The 22,323-nt window shown below is 42.7% G+C and overlaps 1 protein-coding gene across 7 annotated transcripts in view; it reads right to left on the bottom strand.

Moving 5' to 3' along the window:
* The window catches only part of UNC13B (unc-13 homolog B), a 330,375-nt gene that overhangs the window by 250,985 nt on the left and 57,067 nt on the right, over nucleotides 1-22,323 (bottom strand). For 4 of the 7 annotated variants that reach the window (XM_073680363.1, XM_073680365.1, XM_073680369.1 and 1 more), the window contains exons 5-7: nucleotides 18,016-18,133; nucleotides 14,315-14,438; nucleotides 4,993-5,049 (exon numbers count right to left, since the gene is read on the bottom strand). In XM_073680363.1, the coding sequence (XP_073536464.1) occupies nucleotides 4,993-5,049; nucleotides 14,315-14,438; nucleotides 18,016-18,133 (299 nt within the window). The remainder of the gene's footprint in view (nucleotides 1-4,992; nucleotides 5,050-14,314; nucleotides 14,439-18,015; nucleotides 18,134-22,323) is intronic. The other 3 variants (XM_073680367.1, XM_073680366.1, XM_073680370.1) reach the window with 1 other exon arrangement.

A 22,323-nucleotide genomic window follows, 5' to 3' on the forward strand; every position in this document is an offset into this window, starting at 1 on the left:
TCGCCTGGATCATGGAGAAATCGCTGAGGTTGTAAGAATGGGTCATGCACATGAATATGGACCACGCATAAAACCCCACTGCACACAAGCTCACGGTGCACTTACGTGGGTGCCGGGAGCATAAGAAATATCAGCAAAATTTGCCAAAGCAAGTAGTGGAAAGGTTACCAAAGCTCAAATCATATGATAAAGTATACTAGGAATTTGTAGAAGTTTTTAATACATGAGAAAATTCATGCTTTGCATAAAATATTATTTTAGCGTTACTAAATACAAAAGCTAAGCAACTTTCTAAATAGTCCCAAACTAAAAATATAATATTTTGTGGTCCTTTATCTGTAAAACTGTTAAAAATCCATTCGAACTCCTATTTAGCGCTGACGGGTCACTCTGCCGTAACCCTTCCTTCTCTCAATGTTTAGGATAGCAGCAGGAAGGGCCGGCGAGGGTTTACATCGATCTCCGAATTATGGAGTAGGAGAAAGCATGTACAGTCTCCGGGAGTGGGGGGGGGGGGGGGGGGGAACAAAAAACAAAAAAAAAACAGACTTTAGCTAAAAAGGAAAAGCACATGAAGAGATATAACTGCAGGATAGAAGCTGTGCTGATATAACTTAATGAAGACCATTGCACCCTGGATACAAACAGAGCTTATATCTAAGCCTGCATTACTGAAAGGGACACTCCCACAAGAGAAACATCTAAAATTTGGACTGCAAACTTAGAAGATTTCCTGGAGATTATTTTTTTATTTTTATTTTTTTAAATGGTTCAGAAATCACATCACTGCAAGACAATCCACACACTTCTAACATACCCCTACATAAAAGGATACATTTTCAGGCTGTAGAGCGCCACCTGTAGGGAAAAAAAGTAACAAAATGGACCATGTAGCAGCACAGAAAACAAAGAAGGGATTTCAGCAACCGGTGACCACAGTGATTTTGTACATGTCCCCAGTCCCTAACTGGGCAGGGTAGCTTGATTTAATCAATATCTCACTGAACACAAGAAAAATTTCCAAAATTTTGACAAATTTCTAGGAACAATTTTTTTTTAACCCATAACATGAAAGAAAGGTTAATATAACTTTCAAACAAAACCTTTAGTTTTACTTCAATTAGTTGATTTAAAAATAAGCACACCGCACCTCAAAAACTACTAAATTTAGTATTCTGTATGACCTCCATGATTGTTAAGGACTGGACCATGTCTTCTAAGGACGGAATGAACAAGTTGTTCACATTTTGCAACATTTATACACTGCTCAAAAATATAAAGGGAACACTTAAACAACAGAATATAACTCCAAGTAAATCAAACTTCTGTGAAATCAAACTGTCCACTTAGGAAGCAACACTGATTGACAATCAATTTCACATGCTGTTGTGCAAATGGAATAGACAATAGATGGAAATTATTGGCAATTATCAAGACACCCTCAATAAAAGGAGTGGTTCTGCAGGTGGGGACCACAGACCACATCTCAGTACCAATGCTTTCTGGCTGATGTTTTGGTCACTTTTCAATGTTGGTTGTGCTTTCACACTCATGGTAGCTTGAGACGGACTCTACAACCCACAGAAGTTGCTCAGGTAGTGCAGCTCATCCAGGATGGCACATCAATGCGAGCTGTGGCAAGAAGGTTTGCTATGTCTGTCAGCGTAGTGTCCAGAGGCTGGAGGTGCTACCAGGAGACAGGCCAGTACACCAGGAGACGTGGAGGGGGCCGTAGGAGGGCAACAACGCTGCAGCAGGACCGCTACCTTTGCTGCCTTTGTGCAAGTAGGAACAGGAGGAGCACTGCCAGAGACCTGCAAAATGACCTCCAGCAGGCCACAAATGTGCATGTGTCTGCACAAACGGTTAGAAACCGACTCCATGAGGGTGGTATGGGGGCCTGACGTCCACACATGGGGGTTGTGCTCACAGCCCAACATCGTGCAGGATGCTTGGCATTTGCCACAGAACACCAGGATTGGCAAAGTCGCCACTGGCGCCCTGTGATCTCCACAGATGAATGCAGGTTCACACTGAGCACATGTCACAGAGTCTGGAGACACTGTGGAGAGCGATCTGCTGCCTGCAACAACCTTCAACATGACCGGTTTGGCAGTGAGTCAGTAATGGTGTGGGGTGGCATTTCTTTGGAGGGCCGCACAGCCCTCCATGTGCTCGCCAGAGGTAGCCTGACTGCCATTAGGTACCGAGATGAGATCCTCAGACCCCTTGTGAGACCATATGCTGGTGCGGTTGGCCCTGGGTTCCTCCTAATGCAGGACAATGCCAGACCTCATGTGGCTGGAGTGTGTCAGCAGTTCCTGCAAGATGAAGGCATTGAAGCTATGGACTGGCCCGCCCGTTCCCCAGACCTGAATCCGATTGAGCACATCTGGGACATCATGTCTAGATCCATCCACCAACGTCACGCTGCACCACAGACTGTCCAGGAGTTGGCGGATGCTTTAGTCCAGTTCTGGGAGGAGATCCCACAGGAGACCATCCGCAACCTCATCAGGAGCATGCCCAGGCGTTGTAGGGAGGTCATACAGGTACGTGGAGGCCACACACAATACTGAGCCTCATTTGGACTTGTTTTAAGGACATTACATCAAAGTTGGATCAGCCTGTAGTGTGTTTTTCCACTTTAGTTTTGGGGGTGACTCCAAATCCAGGCCTCCATTGGTTAATAAATTTGATTTCCAGTGATGATTTTTGTGTGATTTTGTTGTCAGCACATTCAACTTTGTACAGAACAAAGTATTCAATGAGAATATTTCATTCATTCAGATCTAGGATGTGTTATTTGAGTGTTCCCTTTATCTTTTTGAGCAGTGTATTTTTCCATTCTTCAAGAACGACCTCTTTTAGAGCCTGGGTGCTGGATGGAGAGTGATGACAACTCATCTCTTCAGAATTCCCCATAGGTGTTTGGTTGGACTCCGATCAGGAGACACTTGGCCACGGAATCACTTTCACCCTGTTCATCTTCAGAAATGTAACAGATGTGTGTTTCTGGATCATTGTCTCGTTGGAAAAGTGCGGGTCTATCAAGGGCATGGAGTGATGGTGGCATCTTCTCCTTCAATATAGAGCAGCATCAATGAAATGTAGCAACATTTATGAATTCATGATACCATCAATGAAACGAAGCTCCCTGACACCAGCTCTCATGCACCATGTTTCACTGTAGGCACCATGTATTTTCTTTGTACTCCTCACCTTTGCGAGATTACAGTTTTTAAGCCATCAGTTCCAAAAACATTTATCATGGTCTGATCACTCCAGAGTATAGAGTCCCAGTAGTCTTCATAATTTTCAGCAATGGCCCTGGCTCATTGCCAGCAGCTATTTTGTGCATGGGCCTTCTTCATGGATAACACCAATGCATGCTATTACTTGGCAGTGTACTCCGTATTGTGTCACTGGAAACACTTAACCCGCTTTGGTTTTCTACTTTAAGTAAATGCAGCGAATTTGGATGTCAATATTCTTCAACTCTTCTCATCAGAAGACGATCGTTTTTAGGAGTTAATCATCAGTGGTCGGCCTGGAAGTCTCTTTGAAATGGTAGCAGTTCCATCTTTGTAAAAAAAAAAAAATTATCACTTTTCCTACAATTTTCTGACTGATGAGTAAGCTTTGCTGATCTTCTTGTAGCCTTCACCTTTCTTCTGGAAAGAAGTTATTTTCTTTCTTCGGTCTTGTACCATTTCTCTTCCACGTGGTGCCATTGATGACATCATGAAATAGGAAGTGTTTTCTTAAGTACCTCCCTTTTATATTCCACTGTCTGCTGTAAACCTTTTTAATTAATAATTAGACTTACATGTGGATGAATTCTTGTCAATTACAATTTTGTAGTCCAAACTTTAGTTTTGCTTTTAAGACTTTCATTGGGGTCGACTTATTTTTGCAACACTGACTTGAATTAATTTGCAAGGAAAATTATATTTTTTTGGGTGTGCAAAATAACAAATCTTGTTTGCAATCAGAGGACCACATTTGTAGGAGTGTTATGTAGCAAGGTTTCCCATAGCAAATGTGGATTCAGGAAGCTAAAGGTTTTCTGACAAATTAGTTGGGGTGTACTCATTTTACTGAGCACTAATGATAGAAATAGAAATACAGTTGAAACCAAAAAAGTTTACATACACCATATAAAAAGACAGATATGCCTGTTTTTCTCAATATCTGACATGAAATCAGAATAAACCTTTCCCGTTTTAGGTCAAATAGGTTTACCATCATTTTTAATATTTGCCAAATCCCAGAATAATGAGAGAGAGAGAATGTTTTAAAGGCATTTTCATTACTTACTGCAAAGTCATAAGTATACATACACCAAGATTACTATTTCGGTTTAACGGACGGTTTTAACGGTTTAATTCTGGACTGCCCATATGATGATGTCATGTGCTTGGAAGCTTCTGTTTTTTTGGCAACATCTGAGTTAACTAGAGACACACCCGTGAATGTATTTTAATGCACACCTGAAACGCACTGCTTCTTTGTGTAGCATCAAGGAGAAGTCTAAGGAAATCAGCCAAGATATCAGGAAGAGAATTGTGGACTTGCACAAGTCTGGCTCATCCTTGGGTACAATTTCAAGATACTTGAAGGTGCCTTGTTCATCTGTACAAACAATTATATGCAACACAAACAAGATGGGAATGTCCAGCCATCATACCACTCAGGAAGGAGACGGGTTCTGTGTCCCAGAGATGAATGTGCATATCAACCCAAGGACAAAAGCAAAAGACCTTGTTAAGATGATGGTGGAAGCTGGTAAGATTATGTCAATATCCACAGTGAAACGAGTACTGTATCAACATGGGCTGAAAGGTTACTCTGCTAGGAAGAAGCCATTACTACAAAAAAAAACTAAAAAAAGCCAGATTAATGTTTGCAAATGCACACAGTAACAAAGACTTTAATTTTTGGAGACATGTCCTGTGGTCTGATGAAACTAAAAATAGAATTAGTCCTTACCGATAATTCGTTTTCTTGGAGCCTTCCACAACAGCATTGGAGGATGTCGTCCACTCCCTATTGGGGGACAGGAACACAGAGGTTAAAAAGCTCCTCCCCACTGCCAACCACCAGTGTTTACCAAGATCATCTGGAAAAAGGGTTACCTGACAGTTCCATGGAAATCCAAGAACCACGTAGGGAGGGAAATTCGTGCTGTCGTGGAAGGCTCCTAGAAAACCAATTACCGGTAAGGACTAATTCTATTTTCTCAAAAACGCCTTCCACTACAGCATTGGAGGTATACCAACGATATTTCGTTAGGGAGGGACAATAGTTTGAAGGACTTTCCTACCAAAGGCTAAATCCCTACTATATGATAGGTCTAATCTAAAGTGTTTGGAGAAAGTGTGAAGGGAAGACCACGTAGCTGCCCTGCAAATCTGCTCTGAAGACACGCCCGCTCTTTCGGCCAAGGAGGCTGATGTCGATCTAGTAGTCATAAGTATACATATAAGTATAGTGTGCTTTCAGACCAACCGGTGGAGTTAGCTTCTGGTTGATGTAGGCTTCACTGATTGCCTTCTTAACCCAGTTCGCTATAGTGGATTTTGCAGCTTTCCTTCCTCTTACGTCCTGAATGTTGGATGAAAAGATTGTGGTCCAACCTCCAAGATTCTGTCTGCTGAAGATAGATGTCCGGAGAATCGTTCTACACTAAGGAGTGGAACTCTGCTTCCCTAGAATTAGCAGGGTTCTGACAGAAGGAGGGAAGGATGACTTCTGGAGAGCGATGGAAATCCGAAACCACCTTCGGGAGGAATGAGGGATCCAGGCGAAGGATAATCTTATCCTCCGTTACCTTCATGTAGAGTTCTCTGACAGAGGGAGCTAGAAGTTCTCCCACTTTTCGGGCCGAAGTGATGCCCACAAGAAAGGCAATCTCATGGGAGAGAGCTTGTAGCGTGCTCGAGGATAGAGGCTCAAAAGGGAGAGAGAGTTAGACCTTTGAGTACCACATTAAGGTCCCAGGTAAGTACATGAGCCTGATTCCTAGGATGAAGTCTGAGTGCTGAAATCATAAATCTCTTGATCCATCTGTGAGAGGCAAGATCTTGATCGAACACAGAACTCAGGGCTGAAACCTTTACTTTGAGAGTACTAGGTTTAAGACCTAATTCCAATCCCTTCTGTAAGAAATCAAGGATCTGGGCTACATTAGGGTGTAGAAGATCAGGAGTATCAGGAGCACACCAGGAAAGAAACTTCTTCCATATCTTGCCGTATATGGCATTGGTCACTGGTTTCCTACTTTGCTGAAGGGTCCTTATAACCTTATAACCTTCTCCGAGAGACATCCGGACTTTAGAATTTCGGCCTCCGTAAGGTTTAGCCACTGAGGGTCTGGGTGGAAGAGTTGCTCCGAACCAGGACCTCTTGGGCCACAGAGGGGCCACCAGTATTGTGGTAACTCTGTCTAGCCGAATCTTCTGGATGGTTCTCGACAGCAGAGGGATTGGAGGGAATGCATACGCTAGTCTGAAGAGCCATGGATGTGCGGACACATCTAACGCCAGGGCATTGTCTCTTCGGTCTAGTGAGAAGAAGGAAAGCACGTTTGCATTTAGACGACGGACGAAGAGATCTACCTCCGGGAGACCCCATTTCGATACTAGGAACTGAAACACATCCTGATTCAGGCTCCATTCTCCTGGATGGACATCTTTCCTGCTCAGGAAGTCTGCTTGGGTGTTGTCTGAACCTCGCAGGTGAATTGCAGATAGAGACAGAAGGTGTTGTTCTGCCCAGGAGAATATTCGGCCAGCGAATAATTTCAGGCTGTCCACTTTCGTGCCTCCTTGATGTCGAAGGAAGGCTACTGTGGTCATATTGTCCGAGAGCACTCGGACGTGTGCCCCCTGAATCCGGTTGACTGCAGCTTTGAGCGTTTCCTCCACTGCCTTTAGCTCCCTGAAGTTGGAGGACCTGATACTGATCTCCTGACTCCATCTGCCTTGGAACGGAGTCTGTGCCACCATAGCCCCCCAACCTCGTATGCTGCGTTGGTGGTAACTGTAATTAGAGGATCCTGACTCCAAGCAATCCCCTTCTTAAGATTTTTGGAGTTCAGCCACCAGGAGAGCAAAGCCTTTACCAGACCTAGAGTCTTGATTCTTTTGTTTAGCGAAGCTTGTCGTCTGTTCCAGGAATTCAGAATGTGTTCCTGAAAGAGTCACGAGCGAGCCTGAGCCCAGGCCACTGACTGGATACAGGCAGTCATCGATCCGAGTAACGACATGGCCACTCAAGGTTGGGTTTTCCTGAACCCTGAAAATCGAAACCTTGGATCCGAGGGCTGCTTGATGTTCTTTTGGATGAAACGATGTTTGTCTGTTGGAATCTAGCAGGACACTCAGGAATCTTCTCCTTGACAAGGGAAGGAGTTCTGACTTCCTGAGGGTTAGAATCCAACTCAGAGAACGAAGGATCTCTAGGGTTTTGGAGACATGAAGGTTGAAGGTTGCGACTAAAGGGGCGACAATCAACCTCTAGGTATGGGACTATACAAATACCTTGCTTCTGAATGAGCGTTACAAACTCTGCCATAATCTTTGTGAACACCCGGGGTGCTGACAAGACGCCGAATGGCAGTACGTTGTATTGGTAATTCTTTGTCACACTGTTCCGGGAGATTGCAAAGTGCAGGAATTTCCTGTGGGACGGATGGATTGGTATGCGATAATATACATCTTTTAAGTACACTGTTGCCATCACATAATCTTTCCCTATTAGTGGAATAATCAACTTGATGGACTCCATCCTGAAACGTCTGTATTTTATGTGACGGTTCAGGGACTTAAGGTTGATTATGATAAGAGGGGCCCCTGAAGGCTTCAGTACCAGGAACAGTCTTGAGTAATGACCCGTCCCTTCCTCGCCAGAAGGGACTGGTGATATTACCCCGGAAACCAGCAGATCTTGTAGACCTGATGATAACAGATCTTGGGCTTCCCGATATGGAAGGGAAGAGACCTTTAGACCTTGAGGGGCACGAGACTCGAGCTCCAAGCGAAGACCCTCTTTGAAGGTACTGAGGATCCACTGACAGATATAGCCTGCAACTGGGGAAAAAAGCCATCGCCCCGATTTTCCCCTCCCTTTATATTGGGAGGGCTGAATCTGAGGGGGACGAAAGGAACACTTCCTGGCTTGCTTCTGTTCAGAAAGGGTATTCTTTTTGTCCGAGGCCTTCCCAAGGATATCATCCAGAGCTGGCCCAAAAACATATTTCCCCAGGTGACATCTCCACTCCACATTTTAAGCCACAGTGCGCGTCGGGCAGTATTAGATAATACAGCTGCCCTAGCCACAATCCAGACTGATTCAGCTGAGGCATCTGCCAAGTAGCTCTTCCCTAGATGTTCCCTGAGACAGATGTTCCTCTAGTTGGCCTAACCACTTGAAGAGAGATCTGGCCACACAAGTATGTTAACCTTGAGGGAGGCAGAAGAGGTTTCCCATGATTTTTTAACCATTTTGTAACCATCGTTACATTTTGAGGAAAAAGGGAGAAGCTTGGAAGCCTAAAAACACCATCCCAACTGTGAAAGATGGGGGTGGCAGCATCATGTTGTGGGGTTGTTTTGCTACAGGAGGGACTGGTGCACTTCACAAAATAGATGGCATCATGAGAAAAGAAGATTATGTGGCAATACTGAAGCAACATCTCAAGACATCAGCCAGGAAGTTAAAGCTTGGGCAGAAATGGGTCTTCCAAATGGACATTGAGCTGAAGCATACTGCCAAAATGGTAACAAAGTGGCTTAAGGATAACAAAGTCAATGTTTTGGAGTGGCCATCACAAAGCCCTGATCTCAATCCTATTGAAAATTTATGGGCAAAGCTGAAAAGGCAAGGTGCGAGCAAGGCGACCTACAATCCTGGATCAGTTACAGCAGTTTTGTCAGGAGGAATGAGCCCAAATTCTGACCAACTATTGTGAGAAGCTTGTGGAAGGATATCCCAAACGTTTGACCCAAGGCATTCAATTTAAGGGCAATGGTACCAAATATTAATGAAATGTACGTAAACTTTTGACTTTGCAGTAAGTAATAAAAATGCCTTAAAACATTCTCTCGCTCTCATTATTCTGGCATTTGGCAAATATTAAGGTATCTTTTTTTTTTTTTTTTTTTTTTTTTTTTTAATTCCTCCGCCCTTAAGGGGTAAGCAGAATCAGGCATGTCACATTTAAATGCCCAATCTTTTTCTTCTCCAGGAAGATAACAGGTGTCCAGTACTTTTCAATGAAGGGTGCAAATTGCTAACGCAAGATACTATTAAGGAAGGGATAGAGTCAGTCGAATGGTAGTGAATGGCCACCTTACATGCTGACATAATATAAAATGAATACAGGCAGCACAAAATTACCTGGTAATGAGAGTTTATACAACTTTTTTTTTTTTTAAAGATTTTTCTAAATTTGCAAACGGCACTGCCGCAGGGATGACAACCGCCCATCAGCTAGAGGAGTTTTTACAGAGATGATTGCTACTGCAAATATCAGCATTTTACAGTTCACAGTAAATACAGCTATTGTGTTCCTATCAGAATTCTGCCCTGTAGACATATTATAGTAATTACAATTTTTATGGCATTCCAATTTGTCCAAAAAAAATTACACTTTCTGCAATTTACTGATTAGTAAAAATAAATAATCAGAATAAAGAAAATATTTCATATCCTAACCATGCAAGGCGCTCTCATTGATGCTTAGTTTCTCCTCCATTAACCTGAATTTTGTTTTTCTTATCAAACTAAAGTAATTCTGCATATTAACTGTTGACCTAACAGCTGCAAACCATTACTACCCTAGCTTCTATAATACTGCCCCTTATACATAAGAATATAACTACTATAATACTGCTCCTATATACAAGAATATAACTAACTACTATAATACTGCTCCTATGTACAAGAATATAACTACTATAATACTGCCCCCTATGTACAAGAATATAACTACTATAATACTATCACCTATGTACAATATAACTACTATAATACTGCTCCTATGTACAAGAATATAACTACTATAATACTGCCCCCTATGCACAAGAATATAACTACTATAATACTGCCCCATGTACAAGAATATAACTACTATAATACTGCTCCCTATGTACAAGAATATAACTACTATAATACTGCCCCCTATGTACAAGAATATAACAATAATACTGCCCCTGTGTACAAGAATATAACTACTATAATACTTCTCCTATGTACAAGAATATAGCCACTATAATACTGCTCCTATGTACAAGAATATAGCTACTATAATACTGCTCCTATATACAAGAATATAGCTACTATAATACTACTCCTATGTACAAGAATATAACTACTATAATACTGCTCCTATATACAAGAATATAACTACTATAATACTGCCCCTATGTACAAGAATATAACTACTATAATACTGCTCCCCTATGTACAAGAATAAAACTACTATAATACTGCCCCCTATGTACAAGAATATAACTACTATAATACTGCCCTCTATGTACAAGAAAATAACTACTATAATACTGTCCCTATGTACAAGAATATAACTACTATAATACTGCTCCTATGTACATGAATAGAACTACTATAATACTGCCCCCTATGTACAAGAATATAACTACTATAATACTGCCCCCTATGTACAAGAATATAACTACTATAATACTACCCCCTGTGTACAAGAATATAACTACTATAAATACGGCCCCTATAAGAATGTAACACTGCAGAGTTGCCATGTGGAATTAATGCAATAACATTACTGAGGGGGAAATAACTATGTGGAACTGGAATGAAAATACTTTATTTACTGAGTTGTGAAGACATTGTGCACCCATATCATTGCAGTTACACAGCCCTCACCACTTGTTTTCACACTTGGCTCTTGCCTCCCCGCTCCGCAGTTATATGTCACTGGCATCCAAGACAATCTTTTCGTTCTATCTGAGGTCACTGCAAACTGCGCCTCTATTGTTGCAAAAAGAGCTTCCTAGGAATTCAACAAAAGGTTTGCACCAAACTGCACTTATCTTGTCCACAGAACATGGCCATGGTCACCAGTGACATTAAGATTTTAGCAGTAAGGCCACAGCCCCACTATCAGTATTCGGTCAGTATTTTTTCTCAGGAGTGGGAGCCAAAACCAGGTGAAGAATAATCAGAGGAAAGGTATAATAGAAACAAGTCACCAATTCTGCATTTATTATACCTTTTCTCTGATTGTTCCTCACTTGGTTTTGACTCCCACTCCTGAGAAAAAATACTGACCGAATACGGATAGTGGGGCCGTGGCCTAAATGTGAAAATCTCTTAAAAACAGATTTTTAGAAAACCCACTTACTAGAATGGATGCCTGGAAATGAAAAAGTTGCAAACATTCTAGAAAAAGAGCTTTTATCATTGCGGTCGGTTTCAAGTCAGGGAAAGACGTCATGTTACATGACTATGTCAGCGAATTATGGCACAGCCCTACGCCATCAAGGACAGAAAAGTAATGTCCTTGCGGCAAAAGGTCCGCCCCTACGGCAAAAGGTCCGCCCCTACGGCAAAAGGTCCGCCCCTACGGCAAAAGGTCCGCCCCTACGGCAAAAGGTCCGCCCCTACTTTATTTTTCTGATACACAGTTCTAAAATCACATGCTTCCATTCTTGTAGCCATACAGTTGCATGATAAAGTTCTGTCTACCTATATCAGCCACTAGGAGGAGCTCACTGCATACAGATATGCACAGCTGTCTATGAGCACAATAAGAGCTTGCTCAGTGTTTTTTGCTATCTTTTTACAGTGGAAACAAACGTGTTTTATAGTACCAGCAAAGTGAATGAGATTTCTGAAATCTCACACACACGCTGCATTTTTTCCTTGCAGATTTGAACCAAAGTGTTTTTTTTTGTCTTTTTTTAAATCTGCAGCATGTCACTTATTTCAATGTTTTCGCAGCATTTTTCACATAAATAAATTTAAAAGGTAAAAAAAAAATGCATGTGATAAAAAAAAAAAAAAAAAAATTGGAGCGTTTTTCCTGCAAAAAAAAAAAACTGAAGCAAATACTCAATGTGTGCACATACCCCGAGGCTGAATTCACACTGAAAATTGCCCATACTTTTAAAAGGAGTTGTCTACTTTTCGGGCCAATATTTTTTTTACATTTATTATTATTATTATATTTAAAATGCATGTATTTCAGGCTAAAATTCATTTTTGAACTAGGGTTTCATTACAAAGATTTGCACCGTTTGCTTTCTATAGCCTCCGTCTATATCTGTCACTATAATGGTCTGACTGGTAACTTATCTGTCTTTATCGGAGCTCTTCTCAGCTGATTTTTGACCACCGACAACATCAAAGCTAAATATAGAGAAAAATAAAAGCCTGTAAAAGCAAAAAAAACTGTGCAAAATTTTGAATGAAAACCAATTGAAAAATGCATGTAAATTGGCTAAATAAGTCCCTTAATGTGGACTAATCCTTTAACATGCATTTCGGGGAAATCTTGTGATGTACACATTAAACGACCATTAATCAAAAATTCCCCCCTAATTTGAGAGCAACATGGAGAGGCAGAGACCCAGATTCCACCGATGTGTCACTTACTAGGCTGCTTGCTGTAGTTTTGATAAAATTGCTGTTTTATCAGCAGGTGATTATCACTTGAGAACTAAAATCTGCTTCCACAAGCTCTGCATAACCACACCCTCACCACTGATTCAAGTAAAGAGAGAACTGGAAAGACACAAAGCACAAAAATAGGGTCTTATCTGAGTAACAATATTGAGAAAATAACTTATTAGTGCTCACCTGGTCAGGTTGTGTGCACGCAACCACTAATAACACTTAGGCTGCCACCACTGATTGGCAGATTTCTGCCTATGCACAGTGTACACAGAAAGTGGCCAATGAGTTGTGTGGGAGGGGTTAGACAGACCTCAGCATTCAAAGAACTTCAGCAGATAAAACAGGGATTTTATGAAAACGGCAGCATGTACAATATTAAGTGATACATCGCTGGAATCAGGGAATGAATCAGAGCCTGGCTGCATGATTGCTGGCGTTTCAGAGAATATATAGTTTGAAGAGCCAGCCAGGGGTCAGGGGATGGGGAAAGAAGGGACTAGTCCGGTGCCCTCCCTGGTCAGCTTCTCCCTGCTACTCTACAGGTGATTGACAGGTTTCTACCCGTGTACACAAATTGGGGAGACCTTTTAATCAACTGGAGCATCACGAGGAAAAGCCAGATGGGAGATGTTAGCACCGGACTATGCTCCCTAACCGGATCTTTAAAAATATATATTTTTGCCGGAGCGTTTAAAGAGAAAAATAAACTTTGCTGCGATCATACAACAAAGCTCCGATGCATGCTGCAAGTGGTTTGGGCAGCATGAATCAAGCGGGAGGGGAGGTTCCTTTTAAAATGCCGGCAAGAATATAACCTCTATGGACAAATTCAGAGTCTATGTTTTCTCAACAAAAAGTTTTTGGCTCCCAGGTGCATTAAAGGTCTCCAAGGTTGACGTTCAGAGCTTCCATAATGAAGCCTCTCCGTCATCAGAGGAATTATGTCATCATGATAATGGCATTCCCCACGATAACGAGAAACTTTCCTTCCTCGATCAGGAAACTTTAGAGTCGCTAAATGACTTGACAGCAGAAGAGAAATCACCGAGATGGGTCCCATGCTGATCGGCTAATTCTCCCCCCGAGGAGGAGCGGCACTCTATGCTTCTAAGTAATGGAGTCTCATCCGATACACCTCTACATTCAGTAACGCGCTATTTGTTGTGGTTTACTCCAATTCTGTCTTCTACACTAGTCACCTCCAGAGCTGAAAATCAGAACCCTCACAGTTTCCATATAGAAATCTCTACAAATGTTTTAGGTTTTTTTTTCAGAATCTCACAATTTTCAAAAAATGTAAAATACTTTGTACGGAGGCTAAACCTACAGAGGTCAGCAGACACGAGCGCTGAAAGAGGCTGAAGAACTGTGAATGCGGCTCTGGATGTCACATTAGTAAAATTATTTAAATCACAAGATTATTATTTCTGCAAATTTATATAAGATTTTAAAATTTAGGAGGTCCAAAAGTGAAATTTTTCCTCAACCAGCAGCGGAAGAAGATTTGGCCATCCGTAAGGTCAGGGTGGATATTAACGACTGTAGTTTGACCAATAGGAGATAGAAGGACGGACAATATCTAGCACAGGATCCTCCTTCCATGTCGTCAACATGCATCTGAGGAAAAATTAGAGGAGTGAAAATGCCCAAAACTCACCGAAAGGCAACTCGAACCTGGTGTCCAGTAAGATCTTATGAAGAGTGGGGTTCCGGGTGCCGCAGATCTCATCGTCCTTCATCAGGACCTCAGCCTCCAGCGCTGTCCACTCTCCGGGACCCTCCTGGTGGAAACGAGACAATAATCCCTTATGTGTCTATGCTTGGGCCGTGCCATATACTCAACTTCTACTTCTAGAAATATCTTAGACCTCCATATAGAAGAAAATGAAAGATACATTTTTTATTCTATAGGGAATAAGTTAAGTCTAGTGATCAGGAGCTGTACAGTGGGGTAAACAAGTATTTGATACACTGCCGATTTTGCAAGTTTTCCCACCTACAATGAATGGAGAGGTCTGTAATTTTTATCGTGGGTACACTTCACCTGTGAGAGACAGAATCTAAAAATAAAAACCAGAAAATCACATTGTATGATTTTTACATAATTAATTTGCATTTTATTGCATTAAATAAGTATTTGATACAATAGAAAAACGGAACTTAATATTTGGTCCATAAACCTTTGTTTGCAATTACAGAGGTCAGACATTTCCTGTAGTTCTTGACCAGGTTTGCATACACTGCAGCAGGGATTTTGGCCCACTCCTCCATACAGATCTTCTCCAGATCTTTCAGGTTTCGGGGCTGTCGCTGGGCAACATTGAGTTTCAGCTCCCACCAAAGATTTTCTATTGGGCTGAGGTCTGGAGACTGGCTAGGCCACTCCAGGACCTCAAAATCCTTCTTATGGAGCCACTCCTTTGTTGCCCTGGCTGTGGGTTTCGGGTCATTGTGATGCTGGAAGACCCAGCCACGACCCATCTTCAATGCTCTTACTGAGGGAAGGAGGTTGTTGGCCAAATTCTCGCGATACATGATCCCATCCATCCTCCTTTCAATACGGTGAAGTTGACGCGCCCCCGGGGAAATGGGGTACTCGGCAGCCGGGCCTATGGATGCTGGTGGGGGGATATGTCACAGTGGCTGGCCCGGTCCGTGGCACAGGGCGGTCAACCAAAAAGGGGGATTGTAACTTGGATAGGAAAATAAAATAAATAGTTTGTGAAGCCACCTGTGGTACCTGGTAAGGTTTACCAGAACTGCTGCAGACCTCCGGGGGGGTGATGGGATGGCAGCTGAGGCGTTCTGCTCCCCACAGGTGGAGAGGGCCCCCGGGGCAGTGTGGAGTTTGATGGTGGTGATGCTGGGACTTGTAGTGCAGGTGGATGGCACAACTGAAATAATGGACGGAGGCAGTGCGGTGCAGTTCTCATGTACGTTCCACTGACACACTGCGCGGGTGCCAGCCTCCCACGTCGCACTGCGTTCACCAGACCGGGGGTTCAGCTCTTCCTCAGGTAGGTTAAAAGCACCTAACGGAACCCCACTTTCTGATGTTCCTCTCTAGAAAGACTTCACGCTGGGTCTTCTCCCTCCTGCCCTGCGCTTCCCCACTCACAGTCCCGCTCGGGTGCTCTGAAGTCCCTCTGGATAACTTGGAGTTCCCAGACCTGCTTGACCCTCACGGTGACTAGGATGAGGCTTTGGCAACTGCACTATATAAGCCAGAAGCCTCCGGCTTTTCCAGCCGAGACCTGAAGTAACACGGTTGGTCCAGGGGTCAGTCCCCTTCTTGCGGCCTGATCCCTCTGTCTTCTGACAGACTCGGGGCGTACGGGTGCCGTCTTGCACTCGCCGTAACCCCTGGGATCCCTTCAATAGAACGGAGCCTTCCTCCTCTGCTCCCCTCCTGGGCCTCTAGCACTAGGCCCCACTTGTGGGGCAGAGCTCCTCAAGAGACTCTGCTCCCCGACTGACTAACTTCTCCTACTGTTCTGACTGACTGAACTGCCACCCTAAGATGGCTTCCCGTTTTATACCTCCTTCTATGGTGCTACCCTACCCTGCTTCCTCCACCCACACCCACTACTGGTTCCCCCTACCTTTGGGTTCCCCCCACTCCAGCCAGGGACAGGGCTCAGCAGGAAACACATTGCATCTTGCCCTTCCAGCCGGCCCGGAGCAGTGTAATGTTGAATGCGGGTGTTGGAGTTCCAGGCAGCATTCCCTCCTTACCTGAGAGAAGGAGATACCACACCTCTGGGTGAGGTGCAGTACCTCTGTGGCAACTGAACCCTCAGGGGCACCACAAAGTCACCTTTTCAGAAAACACCCCCATAGTATGAGGTTTCCAACACCATGCTTCACGGTTGGGATGGTGTTCTTGGGGTTGTACTCATCCTTCTTCCTCCAAACACAGTGAGTGGAGTTGATATCAAAAAGCTCTATTTTGGTCTCATCTGACCACATGACCTTCTCCCATGCCTCATCTGGATCATCCAGATGTCCAGGCCCTTTAGAAGTTAGTCAGTGACCATGTGCTGACGTGAGCAGGGGGACCTTGCAGGATTTAAATCCATGACAGTGTAGTGTGTTACTAACTGTAATGTTTGAGACTGTGGTCCCAGCTCTCTTCAGGCCATTGACCAGGTCCTCCCATGTAGTTCTGGGCGGATTCCTGACCTTTCTCAGAATCATCCTTACCCCACAAGGCGAGATCTTGAATGGAGCCCCAGACTGAGGAAGATTGACAGTCATCTTGTGTTTCTTCCATTTTCTAATTATTGCACCAACAGTTGTTGCCTTCTCAACAAACCGCTTGTCTATTGTCCTGTAGCCCATCCCAGCCTTGTGCAGGTCTAAAATTTTGTCCCTGGTGTCCTTAGACAGTTCTTTGGTCTTGGCCATGGTGGAGAGGTTGGCGTGTGATTGAATGAGTGTGGGGACAGGTGTCTTTTATACACGTAATGAGTTCAAACAGGTGCAATTAATACAGATAATGAGTACAGAGTGGGAGGGCTTAAAGAAAAACCAATAGGTCTGTGAGAGACAGAATTCTTGCTGGTTGGTAGGTGATCAAATACTTATTTCATGCAATAAAATGCAAGTTAATTATATAAAAATCATACAATGTGATTTTCTTGTTTTTATTTCTAGATTCTGTCTCTCACAGGTGAAGTGTACCTACAATAAAAATTACAGACCTCTCCATTCTTTGTAGGTGGGAAAACTGCAAAATCGGCAGTGTATCAAATACTTATTTTCCCCACTGAATCTGTTCGGCTGGACAGGTCTCTGGCCGCAGCAGATCCACTACAAGGTCGGGTCAATTATTTATAGGGTTTCTCTTGTCTCTAGAGATGGATATTATAAAAATAAGCACTTTGGCAATTCACCGCTTATTAAAATTTGCAGCTGTTCTTGAGATACTCACACACTTGTTTACAGCTTGTTGCCTAGGAGTCCGACCATCGCTGCCAATAGCTTGTGAGCATTGTGCTGAAGCTGGCGGGGGCTAGAAAGTAAGCAGGGGCGCGCTCAAGTGATCCTGGCAACCTTCAAAACTGTGCTTGCAAGCTCTTTTCTATTAAGCTTGTAAGCACTGCACATGTTAAGCTGTCCAGCAGCAGTGGTCGATCTCCAAGGCAGGGAAGCAAACAAAATATTAATATTTCAAAAAAATGGCTACAAATTTTAATAAACAGTGAACTGCAATAATTGCTCATATGTACCCATTTTTGAAGATGACAACCCTTTAATCATTTCTGTACCAAAATTGGAAAATATGAGTAGAAACGCCAAGAAAACAAGGTTTCATTGACGATTACTATGATCCTTTAGCTTTGCATCTGTTCTCACCTCGTCCGATTGTCGGATTGTCTGCAGCGGGATCCACAGGGTGCCCACCATGGTGTCCCAGATGAGGCCTTTATTCCACATTTCCACGATAAGCCCCAGGTCCAGACGACTGATCTCACTGCAAGGTAAGGAAGGGTCAAAATCAAGACCCTGGCAAATCCTAAACCAAGGATTGAGCCAAAGCCTAAAATACAGATATTATAATGCGGATGAAGCGTTCTTTTTTTAAGAATGTGTAATCAAGTAACAGGGAGGAATAGAATGGATGGAATCAGCTGACCAGACTGTACTGTGACATTAGGTGCACTGTTACATAGGACTGCCGGTATCTGTTCCCAGAGTCACAGCCATATATCACCTGTGGTGTTACACAAGACTACACTTATCTGGCCCCAGATCATAGCCTTGCAATATCTGTGGTGTTACATAGGACTGCACTTCTCTGCATCACGAGTCATAGTCATGTAATATATGTGGTATTACTTTAGGTACAGATAAGTTCAGTCCTATGCAATACCACATATTACATGGTCATGACTCTGGGTACAGATAATTGCAGTCCTATGTAACAACACAGATTTTACATGGCTATGACTCAGGGTACAGATTATTACATGGCTATGGTTCAAAATGGTACACATCTGTGGTGTTACGTAGGACTGCAGTTAATAGCCCAGGACTGCAGGAGGCGCCCTATTCCATCAGCTTCATCCTCAGAACTAGTGAGTCACCAATTTGGACAGTAAAAGGTCAATTAAGTGCCATGTCCATGAGAGTTCTGCTCCGGAGGAAATACATGAGCAGCATGTGTCACCCATAGGCTCATTTATTAAAAGTGAAAATAGTAAACTGACCTATACTTGTCTGAAAAAGCCAAAAATACACTTTTGGCCTGTGTCAGAGTAATGTGCACCTATGGGCTTTTCTAGCACACACAGCAGACACCGCAGTGTGGATTCACCCCGACATAAATCCTCAATAATAGGGAATATCTGCTTTATGGCTGCAGAGCCAGCCTGGCATCAGTACATCTGTGTTCTTCTACTGCCACCTAGTGTAATTACATGATACTGCAAGCTTCTATTTACCCTATGAAAACCACAATTTGCTGCCTGTCGCACATACCCTGCTCAACACTTCCATCATTCTAGAAATAATTATTTAATGGTTCTCTTTTCATAAATCCACAGTTAAATGCATCACGACAATCAGTAAAATGATAATTGGAAAAACAGATTTATCAAAATATATTAGGAAAACGCATAATCTTAGCAGTGTAATGCTTTTTGTATGCATACGTCTCAGCTACCAGTTGCAACCACTAGGGGGTGATCTCGCAGCTCCTGATCAAGTCAATAGAAATCATATACAAAGTATTTTTAGGTGCCATGCCTTGAAAAAGTCTTCATGCCCAGTGAACTTTTCCACATTTTCTTCACGTTACACCCACAGATGTATTTTATTGAGATTTTATGTGATATACCAACACAACGTAGCAAGTATTTGTGAAGTGTAAAGCAATGATATATGGCTTTAATTATTTTTCAAAATATAAATCTAAAAATAGTGACGTGCATTTGTATTCAGCCCTCTGTAGTCTGAAAACCTCAACCAAAATCCTGAGTTTACCAATTGCCTCCAGAATCACATAATTAGTAAACTGCGTCCACCTGTGTAATTTATTCTCAATATAACTACAGCTGTTCTGTGAAGGCCTCAGAGGTTTGTGTGAGAACATTAGGGATCCAACAGCATCATGAAAACCAAGGAACACACCAGACATGTCAGGGATAAAGTTGTAGAGAAGATGAAAGCATAGTTAGGTTATAAAAAAAATAGCCCAAGCTCTAAACATCTCATGAAGCACTGTTCAATCCATCATCCAAAAATGGAAGGAGTATGGCACAACTGCAATCCTACCTAGGCATGGCCGTCTACCTAAAGTGACATCCCAAGCAAGGAGAGCACTAATTAGAGAAGTAGCCAAGAGGCACATGGTCACTCTGGAATCACTGTGGTCAGATTTTCTCCCTCCTGAGCTGCAGAAATCAACAGCTCTGGAGGGAGAAAATCTGTCCACATGACAACTATTCGTAGTACACGCCACATATCTGGCCTTTTTGAAAGCCATTTTTGAAAGCAAGCCATAAGAAGTCCCGTTTGCAGTTTACAAAAAGCCATGTAGGGGAGACAGCTGTCATGTAGAAGAAGGTGCTCGGGTCAGAGGAGACCAAAGTAGAACATTTTGGGCTAAATTCAAATGCTACATGTGGTGAAAACTAACACTGCACATCACCCTGAAAACACCATCCCTACTGTCAAATATGATGGTGGCAGCATCATGCTGTGGGGAGGCTTTTCTTCAGCAGGGACAGTGAAGCTGGTCAGAGCTGATGGGAAGATGGATGGAGATAAATACAGGGCAATCCTGGAGGAAAACCTGTTAGAGGCTGTGGAAAGACTTGAGACTGGGGCGTAGTTTCACCTTCAAGTAGGACAATGACTCTACACATCCTGCCAGAGCTACAATGGATGGTTTAGATCACAGCATATTCATGTGTGTGAAGGCCCAGTCACAGTCCAGACTGAAATCCCATTGAGAATCTGTGACAAGATGCCTCCATCCAATCTCACTGAGTGAGAGAGCAAAGAAGAATGGGCAAAAATGTCACCTACAGATGTGCAAAGCTGATCGATACATACCCCAAAAGACTTGGTGCAGTAATTGCAGAGAAAGGTGGTCCTACAAATTATTGACTCAGGAGAGGCTGAATACAAATGCAAATCACAAATTTCAGATTTATTTTTTAAATAATTAGAAAACCATGAATAATTTCCTTTACATGTCAAATACTTGCAACTTTGTGTTGGTATCACATAAAAACCCAATAAAATATATTTAAGAGTGGAAAAGGTCACAAGATATAAATACTTTTTGAAAGTACACTATATAAACTACCCCTAGTGGTGACAAGAGGAAGCAGAGATAGGAGTGTGGAGGCCCGCTGGCGTTTTTTTTTAGTAAAATTAATAGTATTCGATAGTTCCTCTGAAAGTAATAAGAAAAGCGAAGCATACATGTCGGCAAAAATGCCATAGTTTAAGTCACACCGGCCTAATCTGCTGCTCACACCGCCTCACCGCTTCCTTGGATTACTCTGCTCTTTCATGTCCTGATCACTACAGAGGTAAACCAGGATGTAGGAGAAGCCGCTTATGACACCTGTATAATGTACGGAGGATAATTAATGCTGCGACTTGGTAAAGCCACAGTCAGGTTATAATCTGGATTAACAAATCAACCGGCAGCATAGCATCAATTTATTCTAACAAATACATTCATTTTTTTACGTTTTTTGGTTTTTTTTTTTTTTTTTTTTAAAGGGAATCGGCTACATTGAACATGAAACCCGGTCTGTGGGCATTAAGTCAGGGAGCAGATTCATATATAGGTTTATAGGAAAAGAAAGTGCAACTTGCATATTATTCATTGAAATTCCTGCTGCTTTCTTTATGTTTAGGAGTCCAATGGGCAGGCACAGACAGATAACCAGCTTGTGTTTTATGCACATATATTTAGAGAATACTGTCAATCACTAATTAGGACCTCCCACTGGACTCAAGCACAGAGAAGGAATTTCAAGGAATACAATACAAGTTAGGGCTCATACTCATCTGCGTTTAAACCGGACGAGTGCAATCCGATAAAAAAAATTATTATTCTTAACCAGCTGAGGAAAAGCCAACAGCTCGGGGTTGATGCTTATAGCCTGGGAAAGGGGTAATAAACATGGATCTTCTCAGACTATTAATATCAGCTCACAGCTGTATAGTTAGTCTTCACTGGTTATCTATAAGGGTCGACTCCCCACAAAAAAATGACGTGGGGTCCCCTAAATTTTCAATAACCAGCAAAGGCTAGGCAAACAGGTGCAAGCTGATATTAATAGGCTAGGAAGGGGCCATGGATATTAACTCTCTCCCAGACTAAGAACATCAGCCCTCAGCCGCCCCAGAAATGAATCATCCATCAGAAGAGTGAATCTGGGGCTTAGCCTTCGCTCTTCCCACTTTCCCTGGAGCGGTGGCAAGTGGGGTAATAGTTGTGGGGTTAACATCAGCTATTTTGTGGCCGCTGACATTAATCCCAGGGGTTAGTAATGGAGAGGAGTCTATAAGACATCCCCATTGCTAACCCCATAGTCAAATTTAATAAACACACAGACAGAGTAAAGTCCTTAATTTGAAATAAATGAGTATAAGAGGGGAGTGTTTATCATTTAAAAATGCAAATAATAAAGCACCATA

This window comes from Phyllobates terribilis, unplaced genomic scaffold (assembly GCF_046119375.1).
Source record: "Phyllobates terribilis strain yellow unplaced genomic scaffold, ASM4611937v1 Scaffold_1__5_contigs__length_1240528914, whole genome shotgun sequence".
NCBI lineage: Eukaryota > Metazoa > Chordata > Amphibia > Anura > Dendrobatidae > Phyllobates > Phyllobates terribilis.